The sequence below is a fragment of the Kwoniella shivajii genome, chromosome 7 (genome assembly GCF_035658355.1).
Source record: "Kwoniella shivajii chromosome 7, complete sequence".
In the NCBI taxonomy this organism is placed as follows: domain Eukaryota; kingdom Fungi; phylum Basidiomycota; class Tremellomycetes; order Tremellales; family Cryptococcaceae; genus Kwoniella; species Kwoniella shivajii.
In genome coordinates this window covers 935,696-962,138 of record NC_085914.1, presented here as the reverse complement: position 1 = coordinate 962,138, position 26,443 = coordinate 935,696, and the positions used below count along the sequence as shown (strand labels likewise).

Here is a 26,443-nt window from a genome sequence, read left to right as displayed (position 1 = left end):
CACTAGCAATCAGTTTGGATATATATCAGTAGGAATGGCAATTGATGGGTGGTTCAACCTTCAAAAAGTGATTAAGAACATGTCTTTGATCGCGGTAAAAGGGTACTAGAAAGATGAGTTGATCGTTCCTGTTTTATAGACCATGGCCTTCTTCATGACGCCACATCTCCGATCAAGCGGACGGGAACAGTGAGCTCAGCCGTCTGTTAGTCTTCCTCTCAAGCCTACTTGGTAGCTGTGAGTACGGTACGAGAGTGTAGACTCAATGTAGATCGATTACACGTAGAAGGTTGATATGTGCGAACAAATCGAAAGGAGGCTTCTACCCTTTCCACGATTATAAGGGTATTTTATTCATGTCTGATCCCGAAATTTCGGCTTTTATATTTTTGAAAAGCTCATAATCTCACATCAAATCCTCATTTTCCCTTTCCATCACGATTGAGAACCATGAGATGAGACAGCAAGATCACCTTTCACGACAAAAGCAGCTAGGCTTTACCTTTTCAAGTCATGATCAAGGTACAATCGTTGTGCATCACTCCGCATCATCATCAAATAAACTGAAAACTTGGTTCCCCACTAGTCAATAATTGCCTAGAACTTCCTGATCCTACGACTCTCTCCAGTTTCAACGCGTCAAACCTTGAGAACAACACTCTACTGGATACTTCAGCTTCATCCACTTCAACTTCTCCAACACCTTTTGATCCAAGGAAAGGTGTAGCCATGAATTCAGAATAAAATTGAGCGTGATCAGGTAGTGAATAGAAGACCAGTGTTTTAGCTCCTCGGATCTTGTATCGTCTGTAGAAATGGAATCTTTCTGTTACAATCAAGAATGCTTTTTTGCCTTTGAAGAACAAGGTACGAGCTTTACCTATTTCGGAATTAGAGGAGTATTCAGAGATTGCAGCGTACGAGACAACATCGTTCTTTCGAAGATAGTTGTTCAGACGGACAAAGTCGAAATATGAAGGAACGACGATCAATGTGTTTTGACGAGAGATTGCCGAGCGAAGTAATAAGGGGATAGTCTAACGCAGATCTGTCAGCTACGGGAGAAATGATTCCCTTTTCTAAACTTACTTTCTTTGTAAACCACTCTAATCTCGTATCAACTTCTTCAACGGCACCGTTCAATCCTTCGGACCCCTCGAGATCAATCCTTTCAAACACTTGGCGTACACCTCGTCTAACACGACCTAGAACACCATTGTAATCTGTCTTTTCAAGTCTGATTTTACCTTGAAGATTGTGACAATGTCTATTGAACAGAGCTCGCGATTCCGGTGTATCGTATCGAGAGAAAAGTATCGTTTGTCGGAGGTATTGTGCCCTGAATGCATGGATCAGTCAACTCTGCACTTAAGCCTTATAGTGACAAACTCACTGTGATTCTAGATACCACGGTTTCACTCGAGAAAAGTCACATCCGTGAGGAGATTTAGGGATCTTGTTCATGTTGTTAAAGATGAACTGAAGGTGATTTCACATCAGTATAAACAGATAGAGCATATACTGTCTCGAGTACATCAGTGGCCAAACATTTGAACTCACCTGAACATGTTCCCAATTTTGCATAGCCATTACATCCAGTCCATCTGCGATCATCACCTCGATGGAACTCAACATATCTATACTATCTTCTTTCTCTGCTGCCATCTTGAAACCCAAAGGACTGGTAACGATTATGTCACAATCAAGTAGCTTCTCCTCGTTTGCAGGAGGCATCACTATCCTCCAAGCTTTTCTAGTGAGCTTGATACCGAATCTAAAGTTGTCGTCACTATTGCCTTTAAAGTTAACTAGATGATCCATTGGGAAATCGTTACTGGCCGAGGCGGCAGCAAGGGGATCTTCCTCATTTTCAGGGAGTGAAAAGGAAGATAGGAATGGTCGTTGATTCTCTATCTGGGTTCCTAGAGGTGCAAGTGGGAGGAGATGTGTTTTGATATAGTGTAATGCTAGTGAGCGGAAGGGAAGCAAGAGAAGTATTTTGGGTCGAGTGAAAGATGAATCTCTTGGTGGTTCAGGAACAGAAGTTGGTTTATCGGATGCAGCAGCATGTGCAAGTTTCTCGTTGTTCCGAATGATACGACGTCTTGTCCTTTAATGAGAGATGATTTAGCATTATCACCAAAATGAGAGGACTAAAGAGCGAACTTACTTGAGAACATGATTTAAAGCGTGAACGACAGCTGCTTTCCTCATAGCTTCTTTCTGTTCTCCGAAGATGGAGCTCTCGGATCCATCAGCTTCACCTTCCAATGAATGAAGGTAGAAGTCTTTATATGTACCAAGATGGGATAGGGAGGTAGAGACAAGGGATGATGAGGAGGAAGACGCTTTCAGAGAGGCAGAGAGGGAAGGTGAGATCTATGACCCCTCAATTCAGCTTTATGTTCCCCGATTAGACACTCGAAAAGCTTACTCGTGTTTCCAGATCTTCTACTGGGATGTTATTGCCTGCTGATAGGTCCAACACTCTTCCGAATCCTTTAAGAGTTTTCCTTTCAGCTTTCCAAGTACGCTCTTCAACTACAGAGATAGCATCTTTCGTGAGGATAGGAGGGGTAGCTCCAAAGTGCATATTGAACAGGTCTACATCAGCTGAGACAAAAACGACTCATCAGCTTGGAGATCCTCTGATGAGAAAGAGAGAGGAAAAGCTGCTTACTTGATGAAGAGGTTTCTCCCTCATCCTCAGTTTCGACTTCATCCTCAAAAACATCTTCATCCCCATTAGCTAATTCTCGAGCTGCCTCCTGAACGCCATTAAGCTGAACTTCAACTTTCTTTGCTTTCCCCTTTCCTTTCTTCCCAAACGTACTACCACTTGGACCTACTTCACCACCAAATACTACGCTTTTCCTTCTTTTGGCCGAAGGTTCTTTACCATCTTCTGACTCCTGAACTGTGGAAGGAGCTTTGGAGAATGAAGGTGAACCTCTGTGTCCTCCGGGTCTGTCCAGATCTCGTGGTCTCTTCACCGCACTGACGTTGAGCAGCGTCAACAGTTTGATCTCTGTGGCTGTGCTCATTTTTGGCTGTTCGCTCTATATCGTCGTTGATAAGATCAAGGATATATTTCGCAATGATAACAGAGTGAGCAATTTTGTATGATGCAAAGGTTAGAAAAATAATTTGAATTTGGAAATTTAGTTTCCGACACCACGTGGTACACTCATGGAAAATTTGGGTGGCAAACTGGTACTAGTTTTACATACTTGCGGTTTGAAGTGAATATTATCAGTATCAATGTAAGATGCACTGCATATATGTGGTACTATTCTACTTGTATTTGTATAGCCCTATTTGTAATTTGTATATTGTCCTGCCTACTATATATATCTGTCCGTTAAAAAACCCATCGAAAATGTCTATGTGAGAGAGCGAAAAGCGAAAAAAGTGAAGAATATTTATAGGAATGTCGATACAATATGAGAAGAAGATTTAGGTTTCATCCAACGAATGAAGCAGGAAAGTGATCAAGTAGAAACAAGAAATCCTGAAGTATCTCATTAAGCTGAAGCTACAAAGTAGTTGAAGTTGTAGTCGGTAGGAGTACTATGATAAGACAAGCGTCAGTCTCATCATCCATATCCATAATCATTTGAATCGAGAGGTTGGTAGTCAAACTTACTTGGTATAAGCAAAAGTACCTGTTGAGTCGTAACTCTTGACAGTTGCACCACTTCTTACAATCTTAGCTCCGATTGCTCCAGCAGCCGATTTGACTGAAACCTTGTTAACGCCGCTACCCAAGTTCCAAGAAACTGTATTGTTACCTGAGGTAACTGTGAGGGTAGCAGATGATTTGAGGACGACCCAAACATAGAGTAAATCATCGGTGTAATCGGAACCTGAAGGTCTGGCGTTGGTAGGTGATGTAGCTGTTGCAGCTTTGGGATGTGGTCTGGTCCATAAAACAAGTTGATCATTGGCGGAAGGGTATGATCCTGTCTTGAATGCTGGAGCGTAGTATGAAACGACATTGAGCCATGCAGCTGTGACAGCTTTACGTCAACACAAGACGCAAAGATAGTGATAGACGAGAGTAGAACATACTGTGAGGCATACCGTTGGTCCAGCCTTGAGAGTTAGGTTGATCAGCTCGGATGGGGCCAATGTAATGGGACTCTCCGTAATCTAGAAATCAGAACCATGTTAGTCCAGAACGATCATCATAAAGATAAGAAAGGTGGGTAACAACTGACCATTCCAAGAAATAATTTCAGCTAAATCAAATTTGTCTCTCATTGAGATGATTTGTTCCATTCTTCTAGCGAGTAACCAATCATCACCTCTGTAAATCCAGTTCTTATTGTAGGATGAAGGTCCGTAATAAGTGAAGAAAGCGGGTGAAACACCTGCCATATAAGTCTTGTTGCCTAAAGCGGACATGTAACTTGTATCGCTGTATGTACCAAGAGCTGATCCGCTCATTGGCCAAGCTGAATTCCAATTGAATTCACCATCCATCCACGAACTAGATTTGAAAGTGCTGATATCGGCAAAAGTGGCGGGGACGAAATAAATGTCGATTTTCTTAGCAGTTAACAAAGATTGGAAATATGTCCAACCTGCTTGGTAAGATCCTTGACCAAATTGACAATTTTCACCAGCAAATGTTGAAACCAAGACTTTACCATCTACTTTAGCCTGAGCAGAATTGGTGGCGTATGTAGCAATTGTGTTCACAAGATTTTGAGCGTCACCAGTTGATGCGCATCCAAGAGAAGAGACGTCCATAGATAAGAAGAGCTTGAAACCTCCATCGGCTTTAGCAGCTGCATAAGCGTCGTTAAGTCGAGCGGGTTGCCAATCGTCACGACCGTAATTCAAAGCGAAACCATCAATTCCAGCTGCGGAAGCTTGACTGATATCATCTGCCCATGTAGATTGAGTGTAAGAGTAAGTGTTACCAACCATGTGATGAGCGAAAAGTTGTTTGGTTCCTGTTGCCTTTGGTGCTGAAGCAGCTCCAATAACAGATGAACCGGCGGCACCCGCTGCAGAAGATGTTGAAGAAGCAGATGCGGACGTGGATGCAGATTTAGAGGTAGAGGCTGAGCTACTTGATGTGGAGGTTTTACTCATACTTGTGCTTGAGCTAGTGGTTACGATGGTACCACTTGAACTGTAGACATTGAGGTAATAAAATCCTCCACATTTCAAGGTGGTGGTACCGGTACAAGAGTATGAGCATCCGGTCTCTGATGACTGTTTCTTGGATGAATCGATGGAGTTTCCACAGTAACACTAACCAGTCGCGTCCGATCAGTCTCCATTCCATAGATTTCGCTAGACAGATGACTTCAAACTCACTTGTTTACCATAAGAAACACCTGCGAGAGAATATCCTTTTCCACTACAGAAAGCTTGACAAACACTGGGTGTCATCGATGTAGACTCCGTCGATGCACTGTTCAAGATCCGTGAAGAAGAATTATCTTGGTAACATCCGTAGTAGGTAGCCACTGAATTGCCCGATGTAGCAGAAGAAGTGGGTGCCGAAGTGGTCTTGCTAGTCGTGGTTGAGGTAGAAGATTTGGCAGTTGTGGTAGATGTCTTGCTAGTCGAGGTAGCTGCTGTAGTTGATACCTTGGTGGATGTGGTCGATGACTTGACTGAGGTACTCGAACTAGGAAGGGCGACGGATGAAGAGCCTGCAACATATACTACATAGGAGCCAGGTCAAAATGATGCCCTGTCGTACCCCCTCATAGCACTGATTGAGGGGCAGAAACTTACGATTCATTCTGTAGTAACCTCCACAAGGCTGGGTGGCATCACCTGCACACGCGTAAGTGCACTCTGAAGCGGATGCCGATTGACCCAGACCATTCTTCAAGGAACTATCGCACTAAAATTATCAAATAATCAGTAGATGTCCCTTGAAATGCCTTACGAGACTGCAGAAGTGGAAACTCACGAAACATTGATTTTTGGCTTAAAACCCAAGAAGATAAATTAGTCAAAATTCCTTTTCTCCTTTGAGATTTCGGTTCACTCACCCTCCAATCCTGCGTATTTGTAATTCTGACTTGCACACCACGATGTACATAATTCAGCAGTCATAGCGTCATCGACCTTCTGTTTGGCAGTCAGTACTCTTGCTGAACCGTCAACAATACATCCTTCATATGTCCATCCTGACACTTTAGGAGCTGTGGTGGCCCTCTTATCGATTCCATGGGCTTTGTTGATTCCCGATCGACTACTATGCGATCGAGCTTCTGTCGTTGCTGCTAGAAGACTTAGAGCGACGATGGCGATTTGTGAAAACATCTTGCTATATGTTGTCGCCAAGATCGAAGTGAGATTAAAATTGTTTGGCAAAGTGGGAAAAGGAATGTGTGTGATACCACTATCTGTTCAAAGAAGTGGAAATTATAAGGATATCTATACCTGTAAAAGAGCAACGAAGATCGAAATCGAACAAGAAGAAGGAAAATATTTATCCAAGGAGAGTTTGTTTATCTATCTATATTTATCTAAACAAGAGAAGAGAAAACCAGTTTCCTTCTTCGATCAACTAGATATTCTGTGATGGTTGTTGTATTTCGGTGTTGACGCTGACGTTTTTTTAAGCTTCTTCTCCGAAACTTGAAACGAAACCTTCTTTTGCCATGATCATTAAACTTATCACGTATCAGAGCCAAGGATGACTTCTCTGCTTTGTTTGGCTCCACTAATGTAGATAAGCTAGTCGGCAATGGAACGCCTCTCGCCTACAACAGATATGGAATGGTAAACAGTCTTAAAAGCTTTCGAAGCTTTAGAAAAGAGGAATGTTGAGTACCTTTTTCAGGATCGGTGTTGTTCCAAATGAACATTTCTAATGGAAATTAAGCTCTCTCAGAAAGCCATAGAGTACCAAATCAATCCGATATCAGCAAGTCTACCAAGCTAATAATGTGCAAAATGAAGATGAACTGTCTTTACTAATGAGATAAAGATTAAATCTCGGAATAAACCTGAAACGATAAATTAATGTAAACAAATAACTTTTCATGTAAACCCTTAAACCTTGTTGAGCGGTCCTTGGACCTCGTCGATCATCCGGTGGGCATAACGTTATACCATCGGATGATCAGGTTCTCGTGCTTCAAGCTGTAGAACATATGGAAACCCTTAATAGATTTGAACTTACCGACTTGTTTACACACCTTGTTTACTCAGCAGTATGGCTTGATGATACACATGAATCCGAAAGAGTTGGCCCGTCTCACTGTGCACTCAGTCCAGAGTGAAGAAGAAGCAGAAGAAGAAGAAGACGACGACGAATTGATCCCTTTCTACCTGTTCTCTTGCTCGCCGAAGAAGAACCAAAGTGCTGCGATGCGTAGCGTCATCGAAAACAATGCATGAATCTGGAAGCGGAGAGGCTCTCGTCTTCTTTCCGGGTTGAATGGATCAATGCATGCGCAATCAAATTAGATCGGAGAAAAGGTGCTTTCGATATCCGGTTGTAGACATTACAAAAGTTTAAAATGGGTGTGGAAGTCGCCGAAATGGGTTAGACTATGAAAATAAATGTCTTGTGGATTAGCTTCCCCATTGATTCATTCGCCATAGAGTATGAGTGAGTCTCAGATTGATCTAGATCTCGTATCGTTCTCCAATGGTCTGAGAACGCGATGAGATCATTGGTTAGGATCTATTCGATGTTCCAGCAATATGATTCCAGTCATTTGTCTGTCTCTGTCGTCGATCGAAACGATAACTGCGTAGATGAATTATTGTCAGATTTCACCGAATCCGGCGACAGCGATATATTCCAGGTGATCATACCAATACATAAGTGTATGTACGGTTTCGATATGCATCTGTGACTGAATCGAGATCGTGGACTCATGGACAGTCAATGGTCCACAATACGAGTAGTCTACGACATACTCCTTGTAAATTGAATTATACTTATCCGGTGGCGATAATACGCTTACGAAAAAACGCCCTTCTCCCGCTATGCTTATTTTCAGCCCCTAATTACCTCTGAGAAACTCAGGTTTACCCCAGCTAGAATTAAACAATATGTACTAATAGAACACGCCGTGTCCCCTAATGTCACCAATTCGACTAAAGCGGGCGAGCATGGGGACAAATGCATGTATAAAACATGAAAGATAGGTTGACCCCATCTAGTTTCCACGCGATGTTGAAAGGCAGAATTGTGAAATCTGACAATCGTCAATCCTCCTTTGGTTTCAGCCAATCCTCTATTTCTTCTTTATCAAATTCTCCTTTCCAATCTTCTAATTCCAGGTACTCCTCAAATGACATGAAGTGTAGAACGTCCAACCTTGCCTTCGCTTGCTTCTGCTCATTTCTACCATTTGAGATAGCTTGGACCGTTTCTTTCATGGCGTTCTCAATGAATATCTTGGTGTCTTCTGGGGTTTTATCAAGCAAAGGTATTTTATCTGCATTGCAGATCACTAATTTTCTCGTCTGAACTGAAGCGCAGATGCTTAACTGTTCTATTAGGTTATAGAGCTCATCGATACCGATTGGTGGTCCTTCTTCATTCCATTTCTGAGATGGTCTTTCTGCCCAGAATATTATCACTGTTTCCATATCGGGTCTGACAGGGGGAACTCTGTCGTTCTGCAGGGAGGGGTAGTCCCGACGAGGTTTGGGAGTGATCACATCCTTGTTTACTTCTCTGAGATCATTCAGGCCTCGAATCGTTATGACTACTTTGGATGGTTTACCTAATAGTTCAGAAGGAGCAAAAGTATAAGGTCCACCAGCTGATAGATATCTTATGTCCCTCATGATTAATTTATCGTAATTAAAACTCTTGATCCAGGGACAACTCCACCAATCTCCAACATATACCGACGGAGGTTCCCATATCCTTAATATCTTCAAGTGAGGAAACTCAATTCCAATTCCTCTCCATCTTGTGCAAGCTGTATTTCCAGCGAAACCGTTACACTTTCCATGCTCTCTAATTCCTATAATCTGTACATGCCGTAATAGCTCACGCTTCATCTCTCGCTCAGTACAGTCTGAATAAATCATGGGACCAGTACTTGCCCCTCGGAATATCGCGTCTGCTTCATCAGGGATCAGAGTGATATTGGCGTAGAGAAATGGTGAACAGAGAGTGAAGAATGACCAGGATACTTGCATACATCTTGCTATGGATGCTTTATCTGCGTATCGTAGTATCTGAGATAGTATATCGGGATGAGTAAGCAGTGCTGAGGACGCCATCCTCGTCTTTTGACCCTTGTTGTTTCTAGATTCCAAGATTATTGCTTATTGACGACATTTTCAAGTTGTTCTATCATCGTGACAAGAAAAGGCTTTTCTGTGCCCTTTTGGTATACTATAGTCTCGCCACGTGGACCGGTTCTTCGGGGTGATCCGTGCATTCCTTTTGTATTTTGTGCCTGGAAATGAGATTTATATCGTTGTTACTTCCCATCATCTTCAACTTCAGCTGCTATTCACCTTTCATTCACTTCTCTACATTGATCTTTACTCTCTTCTTCCTTCGCCCTTGTACCTTGGCTTGTTCATGTTCTTGGCCTAGGAATTGCATCTTCCATCGTCACATGACTGAAACTTGTACTTAGGGCACGGGCTCGCTTCTCCCGCAACCTGATCTTCCTTGCCAAAAAGAGAACAGAGTGACCTTCCCTTTACCCCTTCGTCCGTTCATGGTATCCTGTGCCTCATACGTTAGTATAGAACCACTAGCCCATGAGTAGCCAATAGGTTAGAAAAAGAGGGTGAGAGATCCGTTCATCGTCAACCCTTCCCCTGATCCGTCTTGTTCGCACCACCCTCATTCCCTAAGAACTTCATATGAAGGAAATGGATAGCTGAATAAATATATCAGGTATTAACGGAGCCTTAAAAGATTCATCTCTTTCCGCTCATAGAATCATTCTTGTCCATCCATTCAAGATTTCTTTCGTCGATCTACAAACCCCTCCCGAAACCATTGGAAACCTCGCTTCCAGATCACCAAGATGAATCAATTCGCTCTTCCAGCAATCCCTTTCAACAGTTTTCATCACATGAGCTCATTGAATAATGCTCTCAGTCATCTTGATGGCCCGTTACATGGCCGAAGTGATCCTCGTCCTGGCAAGACTGCTAATAACAGGATGGATCCTGCCGATATCTCAAAGCACCAATTCTGGCCTGAAGCGATCGCTATGGGTACATTGAATAGACGTGAATTCATTCAAGTAGGTGTACCTTTGTTCGTTCCTGAAAGCCTACAAACTGAGCTGATCAGAAACCGATATTATAGATTCTTGGCGCCGGTTGTGAGAAAGGAGTTAATACGGAAGACCGATTCAAGCTCGGGCGGTCATACTTGGCTTTCGATTTCCAGAAAGAACAATTGGTGGTCCGTGCGGACATGAAACTCCCTCGTGAACAGTTACCACCTGCTCTAGCTCCTCTGCAGGCCGAACTCTCGTTTGACGATATCACCTCTCACGGAATATACATCACACATGAGAAAGTAGGCGAGATTTACCATGTTGTAGTCACCGTCAGTTGCCGAAGACCTCCAAAGTTCTATACCCCCTTTGAGCAGGGGAAGAGATGGAATGAAGCGAAGATAAGCAATATCAAAATGCCAGAGCAGCGTCGTGCTACAGCGATGGATTTCGCTATCTCCAATGGCGTGGTACGTTCTCTCAGCTATGACGTCTCGGTGGGAGCTGAATTGCTTTTTGCAGCCCGAGCGCGATGCTGGACCCATCAAAGCGATTCCAGAAGGTCCTTGCGCGTTCGTAAGTGGACCTCTTTAGTCATCGACGAGATTGCTACAAATTAGTGACTCGCGGTTAGCCCACATTCTGGAACACTTATCGTTGGACATTCACGATGGACAGGCGCAAATTCGACCAGATCAATGCTTGCGCTTTAAAAATTCGCTCTCTGGCAGAAAACGACCCCGAGCTGGATCTCATGGCGAATATGAGAGAGACGACCAAATGGAGAGTCACTAAGTTGGATGATCAGACCTTTAGACAACTATACGAACCGCCCGATCTCTCAAACATCCGGTTCTCCGCCCGAACTCTAATCGAGGGACTGGTTGCGCATGGGATCATACGGCCGGCCGACATTCCAGCTCTGCTATCCACTCTGGAAGAAGTAGCAGTCGTTCCAACGTTCCAGGAGAGGATACTGGAAAGAATGTATAACCAGCAACACAGAATCCGAAATGTCCCAATCGTTGTCCGAGGTGAGTTTGCTGATCCAAGCTGGGCAAGAGACTACTCACACAACCATCAGGTATCGCCAACTATCTTCGAAAAGGGCCAGCTTCGTCTTTCTCTCATTTAGTACTCATCCGAACAGTATTGGTCACTCCAACTCGACTACTTGTGGGACCTCCTCAACAGGAGCCCTCGAACAGTGTCACAAGAAGATATGCTGACCGCTTGCACGGGATTATACGGGTTCAATTCACCGACGAAGAGGACCGATTGTTCGTAAGTGTTAATCAGTCACCATAATCAGCTGAGCTGACTTTAGGTTTAGGTGGCCGAAGGGGTCAGGCAAGTTGATAACAGAAGACCAGATATCGGACTCATGGCTAGAGTTCGACGAGCTTTGCAGCACGGCCTCGTTGTTGGCGGTCAGACATTCATGCCCGTAGCTTCATCCTCATCCCAGCAGAAGTGAGTAAAGCTCTTCCAATGCGAATACGACAGTACTGATGAGAGCGGCAGAGATCATGCAATCTGGTTCATCGACCATTCTGTCATCGATGGCCTAGCATTACGTAAATGGATGGGAAATGTGTCCGACACGGTCGTTGCGAAGCATTCGGCTCGTATGGGTTTAGTCAGTCGTTCTTTGCTATTCAGTTTAAACCGTGTATTGATGACCCTCCCTTAGCCGTTCAGTACCAGTCGAATAGTCGATTTGAAGATCACACTGGGTGCACAGCTGCCTGATGTCGAGAGAAATGGTCGAACCTTTACGGATGGTGTGGCGGTAGCTGGCATTGATGTTCTTCGGCAGGCTGCATATGCATTGGGTGAGAAGAAGGGTCTCAATGCAAGTCCTTCGGCGATTCAGTTCCGTCTGGGGTAAGTCCAACATTGACCCTCATCAAGCTGTAAGCTGATGGCGATGTTATCGTAGTGGAGCTAAGGGCGTCCTGGGACATTGGCCACAACTCTGCCAACCTCAAGAAGTACGCCTACGAAAATCTTTGATCAAATTCGATAGCACTCTGTCCGATCTTAACGTAGTGCGAGTAAGTGATAGATGCTTTATCAGTGATCTCGACATTAATGCCCTGTACAGATCGCCAAACATCAGGTCGCTTTCCTTAACAGACAATTCATCAATATCATGTGTGCCAACGGTGTACCTACTAGTCTGATGGTCGACATATTCAATGAAGCTGTCGCACATATCAAAGGTCTAAGAGACAGGGTCCAAGGAAACAAGATGACTAAAGAGGATCGCTCATTGATTGGACTCTGCTCTGACGTGAGTTGCAACAGCATTGCTGTGATACAATTTGGAATCGCTCACCACACGATCTACTAGTTTCCCCTCGGTCCACTCGTCAAAGCCGGTTTCAATCAAAATCCCCTTATATTAGATGTGGCTTCCATCATTGAGTGTAGGGCTCTTCAGGATCTCAAGTGGCGAGCACGAGTCAAGCTGCCTGGGGGTGTGTTTCTTATAGGTAAGTCCGCCACTCAGCTTCTATCCTGCTGACAATTTCAAAGGTAGTGCGGACGAGTCGGGAACTTTGAAAGAGGGGGAAGTATACTGCCAGTTTCAGGAGGGTGATGATAGCCCTGCCAAGATCGTTGTCGGCGATGTATTGGTCTGCAGAGCACCTGCTTGTGAGTGGGGATATTGTGCAGTCCGGTGGAAAATCATTGTACTAATACACTTCTGTCGCAGTACATCCAGGTGAGACCATTCGTTCCCTTCATCATCCAGTGACCAGATCTGATAACGTACAGGTGATGTTCGCCGTGTTCGAGCCGTGGATAATCCTGCTTTGCGGCATATCAAGAATGTAATCGTTTTTAGCGTGCAAGGAGAGCGCGACCTTCCCAGCATGTAAGTACAGATTGTCCTTCAGCAAGAAGTTTACAAACTGATGCCGCACATAGGCTGGGCGGAGGAGACCTGGACGGGGATGGTATGTTAAGTTCTTCCATGTACGACCGGCGAATATAGAATAGCAGCTGACAGTGTTATCAGATTACACTTTGATCTGGGATCAGCGATTTGTCAGGCCGCTAACAGTCTATGAACCAATGAGCTATGATGCTCCTGCCCCTATAAAGGTAGCTAAAGTTACTCAAGAACATCTAAACGAGGTGAGTTGCTACGGTGCAGCCTTTCTGTCCTCTCTCGACGTTGCGCTGATGCGTTCATGACTTGCTTAGAACTTTGTGTCCTATATTCTGGTGAGTCAGGTGACTGACAGCAAATGATGGAACAAAGCAATTGATATCGTAACAGAACGACATTCTTGGTCAAGTCGATAATTGCCATTTGGCCCTTTCTGACAAATATACCCCTTTTGATAAAGCTTGTTTGGAACTATCGGAGATCCACTCGGTGAGTGACCGAGCCCTTCTTTTGCCCATACCTGGCCGCCTGCTGATTTCCTGACTTTGTAGACTGCGTGAGCCAACTATCTTTGTTCCTGCGCTTGTGAAATCATGCTGACCATGGAAGGGTATTTTGATTCCAGTGTGGACTTCGCCAAAAGTGAGTCCATTATGTTTCATCGAAATCTGCGATCAATCGATACAGTAGCTGATCAAGAGCACAAGCTGGTGTACCCGCAGCTTTGAACATGGCCATCAGGCCGAAGGAGTGGCCGGACTTTATGGACAAGGTGTGTTGTTGTGCTTGTCCCGTGGCACATTCCAGAGATTGTACACTGATTCATGACAACAGGATGATGTGAAAAAAACCTACAAGAGTGAAGGCGTGTTGGGCGAATTGTTCCGAATAGTGCGAATCCATCCACTACTGTTCACCCTCAGCTATTAGGGGACCAGACTTACGATTTTTGCTGTTCAGGTCCAACCTGATCCTCACTTCTCTCCCTGCGACATCAGACAATTGGGATATCCTACGGAATATCGTATTATCCAGTTTCCCATCTACAAAAGCCTTTTAGACAGACTTAAGCCCGTGAAAGCTCACTATGAGGAAAGTATTCAGTATGATATGCGTAGGTGCGTATATGTTTTGTTTAAAATCCTGTGCAGCGGCTAATACGTCACCGAAGATATCGTGTCTTCGAACCGGAGATCCCATCCGGTATTGCAATTAAGAACAAACGTAGAAAAAGGGCTAGGGACCAGAACTTGAATGTAAGTAGAAGGTACGGTCAAGGGAAACGGTCAAGTGACACAAGCCGTCTTTTTTAGGAACCATTGCGAGACTCTTATCAAATTATCATAACTGAAACCCGTCAAATGGCGATGGAGGCTATCCGCAATATCGAATTCCGCACCCGACTCACTCCCGCTCAAATGGTTGCACGACATTGCTACGCTCTAACCTTTGAGCAAGAGCATGTTGAGGATTGGGAAAGGCAATTATCCGTAGGCGAATGGCAGGATCAAATAAGGGAAGAAGGGGATGAATATTACGAAGATGAAATGAAGCCAAAGTGAGTCTAATTTCTGGCTGTCGAGATGCGATTCCAATTGACGTTTCATGGAATTTGTCAGGCCTCTAGTAAGTTTCGCTTGGGTGTTCTGGCAAGAGCTTGTTCAATTGGCTGGTATGGCAGAGGAAGTGAAAACGGAGCCTATCTGAAATGTTGACGTTGATACCCTGTCGGTTGATGAGTAACGAAAATTTGATGACATTCTGGAACGAAACCTCCGCTTTGGGCATTTTGACGAGTATACCTGATATGACATAGTGATGAAAGTTGGAATACATATGTCGTCTTTGCACTGAGACACTTTCAAAATCTCATATGATCAATCTTTTGCGCATTTCCGATGAGGGATGCAAATTAGGGCAAGGCAATCAGGCCGAATGACAATACGAGATTCAACTAATCAATCCACTGTGACTTGCCTAGATCTGCCGTGTCATTGATCGTTGCAAAGTATATATCTACGTCTACATGTTCTATTCATAGCTGTAGTCACAAGCTGATTTATTCTCTTAACCAAGCTTGACTTCTGGCCTTTTTCTCCTGAGCTTTCTTTCTGAATCGGTCCTGTGGTGAGGAGCATGAGCACATCAGCATGGATAGGACGATATACGTCGTTATGATTCCGACGAGTTGTCTGCCACCTTTAACAGGCAAGGGAGTATTGATGCAGAACAGGAAGGAATAAAGAGGAGGAGACAAAACATACCATATCCTTTTTAGTTATCTTCTTATCTGTTATACCTTGTTCTTCGTCTCTTTTCCTCTTTTGATTTTCTTCGAATTTTTGTTTTTCCCAAGCGTCAACATCGAAATAGTGATTATTCATTCTTTTAGCTCTGTTATATTCATCTAGATGACCAACGGTATATTGATATTCATTTCCTGTGAATTTACCTGTTCTTGAATTGAATTTTGCTTTTTGTAAAGTTGAATCTAGGCCTCTTCCCATCCCTCCTCCTGTTGATGATTCGCCGAACAGGTGAGCTAAACCTGGATCGATCTCTGGCACGGATGAATCGTAATCACGATCATGTTCAAATGCGTTATACCCTCCTGCTGCTGGTGTTGGCGCTGAAGACGACGCTGGGGCTGGACCAGAAGGCAATGGTGGTTGTGGGGTCATAGTTGAGGTCGAAGATGAAGGTTCAAGTGGATTGGTCCATGATACTTGACCAGATTTCGTATTCCAGAAATACCAAGCTACACGTGAAAACGAAAAGACATAAAATCAGCACAATGTAGTTTTTTTTTCGCAGATTTCAAAATCTCAACCCTCAGTGCGACTGCTACTGCTACTGCGACTGCGACAAGATCAGAATGAAGGAACATACCGTTTTGTTCAGGTGACCAGACAGCTTGCCAAGGTTGTTCTTCTCCTTCACCGACATTCTTCGCTTTGGACTTGCCTTTACTACTTTCACCTTGACCAGGTAGTTTCTCGCTTGATGGATCCCATACTTCCTCCTCCTCTTCTTCTTCTTCCTCGTCCTCGGCCTCTTTGCCTTCTGCCTCAGCATCGTCACCACCTAATGTTGTTATAGGCTCATCGACAGTATCCTCCTTGCCATCGGGCGAAGAGGATTGAACGGGAGCAGGTGCTGATGGAGATGGTGATAATGAGGAAGCGTCTTCTACTGTTGCTTTCTTTGTTGACATGGCGATGCTTCTTTTATTAAAATTCTGCTAATTACTCTTCTGCTATCCGGTCTACTTACTATTCTGGCACATGAGATTTTGTGAAGCAGATGTCAGATGACAGGAGGTGAGATTGCAGGACAAAGTTGTGCGTTACCTTGTTACAATCTCCCAAAACGACAAGATCTAGCTAGTAGGTGGGGTCGAAATTTGCTTCCGTTTCTCCTTTCGTAGGTGAAATACACCAAAGAGCATTCTCAATAGACCTGCATAGGGAAGATGCGTGTTACATGTCATGCATAGTACATGTCATGCATAGTACATATATGTCCACGTACAAAACTATGATACACGGACGATACAACAGAAGGAATACATGCTTCCAGCATCTCAGTACTTCTTTGGGCTCAATCGGAAATCTCGATAATCTCGGGAGCTTTGTTCTCTTTTTGAGAGTCTTCTAGCTCGCTCGAAGCGGATCTCTTCCTTCTTAATGAAGAACCACTTCTCTGACTATTATTCTTATTTCTGCTATTATGTCCAATCTGTTTAACTTTGTCATAATTGGTAGTAGTCAGATGATCGATTTGTCTGATCATCGATTCATCTAAAATCATAAAATCGTCATCGTTACTATCATCATCATCGTCATCTTCGTAACCGTTGTTCGTTCCTACTTTTGTCGATTGCCTACTGGTAGAAGCTCTAGCTTCAACCTCGTTTATCTGCCTGATGAAACTCTCATCTACATCTATATCATAATCGAATTCATCCATGTCGTCTTCGAATTCTCGGGCGACACGGTTGAAGTCTGAATCTGGTTCGGGTATATCATGATAGAGTTGTTGTACTCTAGCCGTAGCTGCTTTTGCTGCTGCTCTAGGTTTTCGAGTGTTGGGTGTTCTACCTGGAAATTCTTCTTCAATATCAGGAGACGAATTTGATCGTTTGCGTGAAGTAGCTTTAATGGTAGAAGAAGCTTTTACACCTTTTGCTCTTGTGGGTGCGGGACGGATGAGTTTCGGTGGAGAAGGAGGAGGATCAAACAATGGTATGGCATTTTGAGGTGGAGCTAAAGGGAATTGACGGAGTCGCGAAGGTCCAGCAGCTGGCGGTGGTATCGGCACATTCAAAGCAGATTGAGATTGATTTCTTGGTGGTGCAATTGCACGTGGAACAGGCCGAACAGCTGAGGGAGGTTGTATTCGTCTTTGAGGTGGTCTGATTGCTTGTACATTGGAACCTTCGTCGAGTTTACCCATTCTCCTTTTCAGGTCATTCAAGAATTGATCTTTCTGTAAATTCTCCAGATGTTCAACGGAACTTTCTATCACTTGTGTGTTTTCTGGTGTAAGGAGTAAAGTATCTCTTAGACACCTGACATTTTGTACGAGTAGCTACATCCAGAAGATGATATTCACATTATCAGCGACCACTCAATCTTTTGCTCCTTTGATGGATCGGACGTTATTGTGTGATAGGGGACAAGGTGAGAAAAAGTAAAAACTCACTTTACATCCTAAAGAAGTTTGACCTAAAACCAAATCATTTATCTTTTTATACTCCATAGCGTTGATAATTCTTCTCCCATCCCCAACTTGTAATTTTAGCATTCCACGAGGATATGGGGGTACTTTTCCCTCATCCCTTTCAGGATTATTATCATCATCTTCTTCCTCATCCATTCTTCTTATTCTACTTTGTCCAGATAGTACTTCTGATCTCTGTTCCATGGTAGTTTGAATTTGAAAAGCTGAATTTCCAATCTCAGATATCGAATGCAATTGAAGTAATGTTGGACGTGGAAACAATATCAAGTTATGTAATTCATTGGACTGAGGAAATGTACGGGATTGTAAGGTTGAAGAGGAAAGGTCTGAATAAAGGAATTGTGTATGCTATTGGAAAATGTATCAGCTTCTCTGATCCTGGTGAGAATAGGACATTATGCTCCTTACCACTTGATCGACTGTAGCTTCCATTCCCGAGTCTATAAGGGCTGTAACGCATTCTTGAACCCATGCCTACGAGTGATATGAGCTGAGCTAATTGAGAGGTAGTATCTGACGGAAAGCTCACTGGATCAACCTCTGGAACGGGGTATGTCCTTCTGAGGAACGCTATGAAAGGTCGAATATCCATCATATCGTTCGTGAGTATGCATCACCCTGTTCCATACTATTGCCTTCCTGATTCGAATGGGGGTATGATGCGATGATCATGAGCAGAAAAGAAGAAGGGAAAAGGAAAGGAAAGATGGACGCGATAGAAATATGTCTGATAATGTTCTTCAGAGTTGACAATAATTGCCGTCATGAAACCACGCGTCAGCCGATAATTGACGATTGCAGGAAAAAATGATGATCCTTCATTCATCATCTTCTTCTTCTTCTATGCTTGTCTTGATTTGAGTACATCCACTTACAGTCCCATCATGATCATCCGACGTCCGACAACAGTTTTCGTGAGAGCGATACCGCCGATCCGACCTACCCGCTCTCGATTCCTCCTTCCTTTGCAATCTACTCCAACTTTCTCGCCCCTTATCGCTACTCGATGGAACTCCAATACACCTAGACAACCATTCACTCCTCCCGCGGTAAAGAATAGAAGTACTACAACAAATACACAGGGTCAGAGCTCAGATACCGTTCATGTCTCCAGTGCTGGAAAACCATTGAAAGGTAAGTTTATCGATTCCTATCATCTCATACACTACCCGGATTATAGCAAAAGCTCAAAATTCGTCTTTATCGTTCCTTTGGTTCATTTTGTGATGTATATAGAGAAAGTAGCTCAAGCTTGGTCTACACCTACTCGATGGTATCCTATCCCTTTCGCTCTCGGTGCATTGGTATTATTAGCTGTTCAATATAGGAAATCTACGAGAGATGAGATAGAAGTTGAATCTCAAGGTGAAGGTGGAGCTGTAATGAAAAAAGGAGGTCAAAGAGTCGATGGTCCATGGCAGGTGAGTTTTCTGAACCTCAAAATGATCATGTGATTATGTGATCAGAGGTCCATGTAACGTATGACTGACACTTAATCATTGTAAATCGAATCTAGGTCAGAGTTCTAGGTGCACTACCTCTCAGATCTTTGTCCCAGTTATGGGGTTACCTCAATGGTTTAGTCTTACCAGTATGGTTCAGACCCTTTGGATTCAAATTGTACTCGTCGATATTCGGATGTAATCTCGACGAAGTACCTAAAGATTTGAAGGAATATGAAAGTTTAGGAGACTTCTTTTATAGGGAGATGAAGGAAGGTCAAAGACCAATCGCTGATGCGCCTATGGTGAGTGGTCTAAATTAGCTGGTCTTAGTGTCGCTTTTCGGAATACACGAGCTGATTCTCACCTGTTGCCAATAGGTGTCACCCGCGGACGGTCGAGTACTTCATTTCGGTGAAATAGTCGGAGAGAGAGTTGAACAAGTCAAAGGTATAACATATTCTTTACAAGCTTTACTTGGATCTGAATCATCTTCATACGGAGAAGCCACAAACATAAAAGGTAAAGATGAAGTTGTCGATGATGAAAATTTCGCAAATATAAATGATATACCATATTCACTTTCAAGTTTAATTGGAAAAGGAGGACCTAAAACAGGAGAATCGAAATCACATGAAGATAAAACATTACCTCGAACATCAGAAAAAGAAGCTGATGCATCACATAGACCTGAAGAACATGATATGACTCATGATGCATCTGTTGCCGCAAAATTAGGTTCTTCAGCTATAAATCCTAAAACAGGTCCAGAAGGTGAATTACCAAGATTAAATGAAGAGAATAAATTGTATTTCATGGTGGTCTATTTAGCTCCTGGTGATTATCACAGATTCCATTCACCTACTTCATGGATAGTTGAAAGAAGAAGACATTTCACCGGTGATCTATTCTCGGTTTCACCTTATATCGCCAACAGGATGCAAGATTTATTCGTCTTGAATGAGAGAGTAGCTTTATTGGGTAGATGGAAATATGGATTTTATTCAATGGTTCCTGTCGGCGCAACAAACGTCGGTTCAATCAAGATTAACTTCGATGAAGCCCTAAGGACGAATACCAGGAAACTCACACATCCACCGCATACGTACGCTGAAGCAGTCTACAGTTCGGCATCCGTATTGAAAGGGCAACCGCTGTTAGCAGGTGACGAAATGGGTGGATTCCAATTAGGTAGTACAATCGTAATGGTCTTTGAAGCTCCCAAAAATTGGAAGTTCAAGGTTGAGCCTGGACAAAAAGTAAAAATGGGTGAAGCCTTGGGAAGGCTCGAAGAATGAAGGGTAGAGTATAAAGTGAGAATAGAGGAGCCATTCGAGGTATCAAGGAAGGACTATGATTCAAGGAGCTCAACCCAATTCTGGCTGTCACCCAAAGAAGGTGACACGGCTATAAGTTGAACGGAATGCAGACGTTTCAACGTCTGAGCGTAAAATGCCCTGCTTATCGGTAAACGGTAATGTAGATACAAAGCAATTTATCATGCACAAATGACATGCTCCTGATGTACAAAGTACATGATGAATTGACTGCATGCTATGATACAGATTCTTGACTATGCTAATTCATAGAAACGTTGGCTATAACTTCAGTGCTTGAGGTGGTAAACTGAGTTTACACAATCTAGATACCATTGCTCCTAATTGAACGAGAGTTCCAACACCTTCGAGTATACGCATATGTGTCCATCCGATTTCCTTAAAAGTGAGAAATATGGGATGATCAGCTTCATGGTTAACCATACTGCCGAAAGATCTTCTTCGTCGACATATTCTGTCTAACAAAGCGGATATATAGTACTTCGTTTTGTCCCGATGAAGGAAGAAAGTGTGGATTGTAGAACTCACTTTTATAAATTCCAATTTCATATATTCTTGTAGTTCTTCCATTCCTTTCGTGACTCTAAAGACTGAAACGACTATATCAACAGCTGAATAGCCTTGATCCCATAAACCATTTATTCTAGCTAATGCATCATCTACATTACCACTTTGACAATCTTTGATCATTTGTCTGATTACTATCGGATGAGGTTGATCACAAATTTTGAAAACGTTATCTTGTGAGACGAATCCGAATCCTGACCATGTCGATTGTAAATTATTTATAGCTTGTCTCATATCTCCTTCCGCCGTAAAGATCAATGCTGCCAATCCTTGATCGTTGTGTTTGACCTGTAATTGCGCAAAGAAATATTTAGCTTCCTGGCGTGTTGACAGTCGTTCCTCCATATTCTGGACTGGATATTTGCAATCCAGATCCGTACATTTACTGCTGTATTTGCCATCCTTTTCACTTTGATTTAAAGCAAAAGTTGTCACTCACATTTTCCATCTCGCAAATCTCTTTCAACCTTTTCAACACTTCTGCATCTTTCAACTTTGAGTATCTGAGAATAGCACATCTAGATTGAATAGGTTCTATAATCTTATTTGACATATTACAAGCTAGAGCGAATCGTGTAGTATTTGAGTAGATCTCCATCGTTCTTCTTAACGCTTGTTGAGCACCAGCTGTCATCCTATTTGGGAAAGTAAGTGATAGGTCGACTAAGTTGATGGATGATCTCTAGTGAGATCGACCTACGAATCAGCTTCATCTAGGATGATTATCTTATGTCTTCCACTTGGTAATGTAACTTTTCTCTGAGCGAATGATTTGATTTTATTCCTTACGACGTCAATACCTCTACACGAGTGAAGGAGGACAAGTGAGTAGATGGTCCCATGCAGATGTATTCAACAGTCCTTTTTCTTTCATTGAGAAGAATGTATTTTTTCTTTCATTGAGAAGAATGTATTTTGAAATGAAACGAAGAACGCAACTTACCTCTCATCAGAAGCATTCAATTCCAATACTCCTTCTCTATAAGCATCACCTAATAAAGCATGTGCTAAACAATGTATCGAGGTGGTTTTACCTATACCTGGCATCCCCTATGAGTGTGAAAGGTATCAGCATAAATGGAGTACATGTCAATGATCCAAATCAGGTTACTGAGGAACAAGGGAGTGAGGTCATTTGGAGCAAATCTTCGCGATTCTTCTTCATAGCAGAGAAGCAAGAAGCGTCTGAAGACAGAAATGGGAGGCGGAAAATGACTCACAGATATAATTATATGTGGAACATTACCATCTTCAGCTATCACTTTTAACCTTTCTACAGTTTCTGAATTTCCAACTATATCTTGTAATAAGACTGGACGATATTTTTCGACCCTTCATATGTGTCAAAAGGGCAGGTATCAGTTAATCTTGACCTCTTGTAGCCACAAGATGGAAGAGAAAGCACATATTGCCTCATAGACAGATCTAATCTCCCTATATAACAGTGGTAGGTTCCTGAGATAGAGATCCAAGATGCATGGAAGGAAAAAAGTCAGAATACTCACCATGGCATTTCATATCCTTCCGCATCGATATGTTTCGCTATTGCCGATACAGCTTCTGTACCTTTTGATGAAGACGCCATTACACCTAACCTTCTGCGTGCGGTATCAGTTGTGAGCTAGTGACTATTTTGGTATATTGCTTTGCGAGAATGACAATTGTTTGACGAACAACGTTGAATTGAGATTGTTGAAATGAAAACGATGAACGAACATTGCTCTGAAATAATCAAAAGTAAAGCGACGTGACGCGATCAGCATCGAAAATGAGAGTGGCACTGTTTACAATAAATAATATTCAGCTGAAAGTGATGAAAAAAGATTGCATTCTGATATCTACATAACATTGGTTCAATTGAGAGCCTTGCATCTATTTAGCTGATATTAGAAGGTTACTGTAGTAGACTATAAATTATAAGAAACCGAAGGATAACATTGTTTAAAAGTAATGTATACGAAAACCGATTATAAGGTCATAAATTATAAATCATGCAAAGTTCGTTAAAAAGTTGTCCATCATCCTTCCTCATTCTAAATCTTCTTCTTCTTCTTCTTCTAGTTTTCTCCCATCATGTCCTGATTCCGATTCTTGAGATCAGCTCAGATCTTAGGCCATGAACAGGTTCTTACTTGTTGTCATCCTCATTCCCGCCCAGCCTTTTATGGCCATGACGACTATACACCAACAAAAGATCAAACAAGTCAAAGCAATGGTGAAATTCAAGAAAGCCATCATATCATCCCATCCAGCTCTCATTGCAGCCCATGCAATTTCTTCATTACTCAGCATGAACACTATAGCTCCTGCTGCATAACCGAATGAAGTCAAGATTTCAGTTGGCGGTCTTGATGCTAAAGTAGATTCGACAGGTGGTCGAAGGAATAGAAAGAAATAAGTTAAGAGTCTGAATAATGATCCACCAGCCAACAATATTCCCCACAGTGAGTGTATTGATACCTGGAATACGTATTCTTGATGATGAGCTGCCATGGCTAAACCAGTCTATCAGAGAAGCCATAAAGTCAGCGCGTGCTATGGACAGAAGTAGAGAGGTGTAGGACAGTCAATGAGTCTCGCGCAAATATCGATATACTCACAACTCCGATGACTAAAGCGGGTAGAGGATTATAGCTGAAAGCATAAGTTGGTGGTTCATGTACATCCCTTCGTCCTCCAGAAATAAAAGATCCCATGACTTTTCGAACCCATCTTGACTCAAGCAAGATTCCAGAGAGACCAGCGAACCAAAACCTGCCAGAAAGGTATAACTTATTAGCATACGTTTTTCGCGTCCATCTCTTCACTGATGAACGAGGTCAACCAGCATCTTTTGAAGTGATTCTTCAAATCCAGGCAATCTAAATACTCACATGATAGCGATAGAGATATGTTGCACCTGTTTGACAGTGTATGGATCTTCTGGGCTTGATCCGAATCTCTCCATCCATGTATTGGTGATACCATAAGTGAAAATGACTGAACATTCAATCATCTCTGCTGTTATCCCAACACCTCCAGGTCGTTTGTTCCATGCCCATCCAAGATCCGCATAAGCACCGAGATATCGAGCGAAGGTAAGGACACCATACCTAAACGCCAGAAGCTTTAGCTGATGAGCCGGATAACAAAGGAATGAATCAGAGCTACTCGCCAGAAGAATATTGATCCTTTGATATAGTGAGCAGCACAAGAGTTGATCAATCCTGCTCGACACATACCCTATTCCCAATACGTCAGATAATATCAACAATAACCAATAGATTGTTTAACTCACGGTGTATTCGGTGAATTCAGTAAGGAAGACTACGTATGCAATAATGATTTGACTTCTTCTTATCCAAGTCAAGACTATCTCAGCTGCTCTTTTGATACCTGTAGATTTCTCTCTAGACCAAATAGGCTGTATGTGTTCTGGTTCCTGTTCGTGTTCTTCTCCATGTTCGTGTTCATGTTCATGTCGATTTTCGTGTATACCATGATGATCCTTTGCGTGGGCATCATAAGCGCCAATCTGGGATCTTGATTTCTGCATGAAGCTGTTGTGTGAAGATGAAGAGGAACCTGGTGTATCTTGTAGAGTACCCTCTGATCCAGTCGAGTTTCTCGATGGAGGTGTCCATTGCCTGACGAGGGCAGAAGGTCGTTGAGGTTTACCTAAGTTGGAGGTCCCAACCGAATGGTTCTCAACACCATCTGATACATGATCATGAAGGCTTTCACCTTCTCCCTCGTCTTCATCTTCATCGAGTGCGAATACCACTTGATTGTCATGTCGTCCAAACTCGCGTTCGTGCACAGGCTCATCAACTAAACCAACCATTTCATATATGTTTGCCGATATATCCTCTTCATTTTTGTGAGATTGCAAAACTTCGTGAAGGAATGAAGACCAAGATCTATCATCCTGATTATAGAATCTTATGGCTTTCCTGATAAGTTCGAAAGCATCAACAATTGTTAATCCAATTGAAAGAAGGACGAGAACGTCTGAGAAACGTTCATGAACCGCTCCTTCATATCTAGGCACGGCGGAAGTAGCGTCAGTCTGAGCTTGATGAATTGTGATTCCGGGAACATATTCAAGTCCTACTTACCTGTTTTTTTGAGCAGCTTTATATGCTTTACCTGCTAGCCAGCCCAAAACAGCTACTACGAGGAAGATTGCGTTGGCGATGTGATGTGAAGAGTGATCTGCAGCTCGAAGGGCAAGTGCTAAACAGGAACATTAGCAAAAAAACTCCCAGGCACAATCTTAATTGAATTGTGAGGATAGGGGAAAATATCGTATCCGCGTCGCAGAACAAAGAGCTGTGTGACATTAAAAATGTTTTGACAAGGTAGGTTAGGACTTACATATAGGTAATAAACCGAAATAAGCACCATAGAATAGTGAAGTATGAATCATCATCAGCCTTTTATGAGATTCGAGAGTTTCAGGATTCCACGTATCGTCAAATTCTTCACCGAAAATAGCTGAATCATTGTCTAGTTTGAAATCGACGTCTAAATAAGTTGGTGGGAAATGGTGCCATTCATGTACGGATTCATCATCTAACACTGTCTTGGCAGCTGTATGTGATCCATGATCATGTCCCGATGGTGGATGAGATGGTGCTTTTGATGATGGGCTCTGCGACACAGCCGAAGATGAGGCAGAAGAAGAAGCGAAGGAATTTTCGCCACCAGATACTATACTCGATGTGATTTTATCAGTATCATAAGATTCCGTATCGCCCTTGTATGCTTCTCTATCATCGCCCATTTCATCTCCATGCATGTTGATACCCATTCCTATACTCCCATGCTCATCATCTTCATGTCTATTGATTATATCATGATGGATAGGTGAAGCAGATGCGGTTGAAGGAAGGACTATCGATAGTAATACAGTTGAGATTAGAAAAGTGGTGACGGGCAAGGTCGACAGCTTCTTCGTTGTCACCATTTTTTATGGTAGCTAATTGAGATGAAGTCACAGAGTAATCTTATATTTCTGCAGAATACTTAGATGATGGAATGTGTATGATAGGATTTCTATAACGAAGATGAAGACGATAATGGCGATGGTTATGTATACGTCCTGCGTTGCTTCTTTGATCACCAAAACACTATGAGTGAAAAAAACCAAAATGTAGACGTGTGCTGCTTACCAAGGAAGTTAGTATTCATGTGATGGTGCTTTCATGGGAATTCAAGAACATTAGCTGTATACGAGCATAAGCCCTATAGGATCCACGAATGCATGTCCGAAATGAC

At 42.8% G+C, this 26,443-nt stretch overlaps 9 protein-coding genes across 9 annotated transcripts; 2 read left to right on the top strand and 7 right to left on the bottom strand.

Annotated features, from left to right (window-relative positions):
• Positions 1-554: 554 nt before the first annotated feature.
• IL334_005480 (uncharacterized protein) lies at positions 555-3,044 on the bottom strand (the record flags this gene model as incomplete). The annotated part of the gene is made up of 7 exons (XM_062937193.1): positions 555-1,037; positions 1,090-1,339; positions 1,394-1,479; positions 1,561-2,110; positions 2,171-2,379; positions 2,435-2,613; positions 2,681-3,044. The coding sequence occupies 7 exons, from the start codon at positions 3,042-3,044 to the stop codon at positions 555-557; spliced, it is 2,121 nt and encodes a 706-aa protein (XP_062793244.1).
• A 480-nt stretch (positions 3,045-3,524) lies between these two features.
• IL334_005479 (uncharacterized protein) lies at positions 3,525-6,294 on the bottom strand (the record flags this gene model as incomplete). The annotated part of the gene is made up of 8 exons (XM_062937192.1): positions 3,525-3,570; positions 3,647-4,010; positions 4,072-4,152; positions 4,221-5,265; positions 5,332-5,684; positions 5,758-5,869; positions 5,939-5,955; positions 6,021-6,294. 8 exons carry the CDS (start codon positions 6,292-6,294, stop codon positions 3,525-3,527), a joined length of 2,292 nt encoding a protein of 763 aa, XP_062793243.1.
• Positions 6,295-8,196: 1,902 nt separating this feature from the next.
• On the bottom strand, positions 8,197-9,228 carry IL334_005478 (uncharacterized protein; the record flags this gene model as incomplete). Its single annotated transcript, XM_062937191.1, has 1 exon — positions 8,197-9,228. The coding sequence occupies one exon, from the start codon at positions 9,226-9,228 to the stop codon at positions 8,197-8,199; it is 1,032 nt and encodes a 343-aa protein (XP_062793242.1).
• Positions 9,229-9,992: 764 nt separating this feature from the next.
• On the top strand, positions 9,993-14,802 carry IL334_005477 (uncharacterized protein; the record flags this gene model as incomplete). The annotated part of the gene is made up of 24 exons (XM_062937190.1): positions 9,993-10,214; positions 10,280-10,663; positions 10,716-10,769; positions 10,828-11,227; positions 11,278-11,477; positions 11,527-11,666; positions 11,718-11,832; positions 11,887-12,080; positions 12,136-12,250; positions 12,301-12,489; positions 12,550-12,691; positions 12,735-12,854; positions 12,978-13,077; positions 13,131-13,159; positions 13,222-13,340; positions 13,410-13,430; positions 13,486-13,584; positions 13,721-13,737; positions 13,795-13,867; positions 13,930-13,986; positions 14,056-14,213; positions 14,267-14,351; positions 14,409-14,653; positions 14,715-14,802. 24 exons carry the CDS (start codon positions 9,993-9,995, stop codon positions 14,800-14,802), a joined length of 3,366 nt encoding a protein of 1,121 aa, XP_062793241.1.
• A 352-nt stretch (positions 14,803-15,154) lies between these two features.
• Positions 15,155-16,309, bottom strand: IL334_005476 (uncharacterized protein; the record flags this gene model as incomplete). Its single annotated transcript, XM_062937189.1, has 3 exons — positions 15,155-15,217; positions 15,360-15,853; positions 15,985-16,309. The coding sequence occupies 3 exons, from the start codon at positions 16,307-16,309 to the stop codon at positions 15,155-15,157; spliced, it is 882 nt and encodes a 293-aa protein (XP_062793240.1).
• A 386-nt stretch (positions 16,310-16,695) lies between these two features.
• On the bottom strand, positions 16,696-18,433 carry IL334_005475 (uncharacterized protein; the record flags this gene model as incomplete). The annotated part of the gene is made up of 4 exons (XM_062937188.1): positions 16,696-17,685; positions 17,800-18,186; positions 18,247-18,312; positions 18,368-18,433. 4 exons carry the CDS (start codon positions 18,431-18,433, stop codon positions 16,696-16,698), a joined length of 1,509 nt encoding a protein of 502 aa, XP_062793239.1.
• Positions 18,434-18,722: 289 nt separating this feature from the next.
• On the top strand, positions 18,723-20,578 carry IL334_005474 (phosphatidylserine decarboxylase; the record flags this gene model as incomplete). The annotated part of the gene is made up of 4 exons (XM_062937187.1): positions 18,723-18,972; positions 19,075-19,259; positions 19,355-19,585; positions 19,661-20,578. 4 exons carry the CDS (start codon positions 18,723-18,725, stop codon positions 20,576-20,578), a joined length of 1,584 nt encoding a protein of 527 aa, XP_062793238.1.
• A 300-nt stretch (positions 20,579-20,878) lies between these two features.
• On the bottom strand, positions 20,879-22,769 carry IL334_005473 (uncharacterized protein; the record flags this gene model as incomplete). Its single annotated transcript, XM_062937186.1, has 7 exons — positions 20,879-20,995; positions 21,146-21,472; positions 21,624-21,819; positions 21,885-21,986; positions 22,128-22,234; positions 22,405-22,516; positions 22,690-22,769. The coding sequence occupies 7 exons, from the start codon at positions 22,767-22,769 to the stop codon at positions 20,879-20,881; spliced, it is 1,041 nt and encodes a 346-aa protein (XP_062793237.1).
• Positions 22,770-23,212: 443 nt separating this feature from the next.
• On the bottom strand, positions 23,213-26,132 carry IL334_005472 (uncharacterized protein; the record flags this gene model as incomplete). The annotated part of the gene is made up of 8 exons (XM_062937185.1): positions 23,213-23,262; positions 23,317-23,689; positions 23,785-23,938; positions 24,058-24,276; positions 24,339-24,406; positions 24,462-25,206; positions 25,282-25,399; positions 25,541-26,132. The coding sequence occupies 8 exons, from the start codon at positions 26,130-26,132 to the stop codon at positions 23,213-23,215; spliced, it is 2,319 nt and encodes a 772-aa protein (XP_062793236.1).
• Between the last annotated feature and the right edge of the window lie 311 nt (positions 26,133-26,443).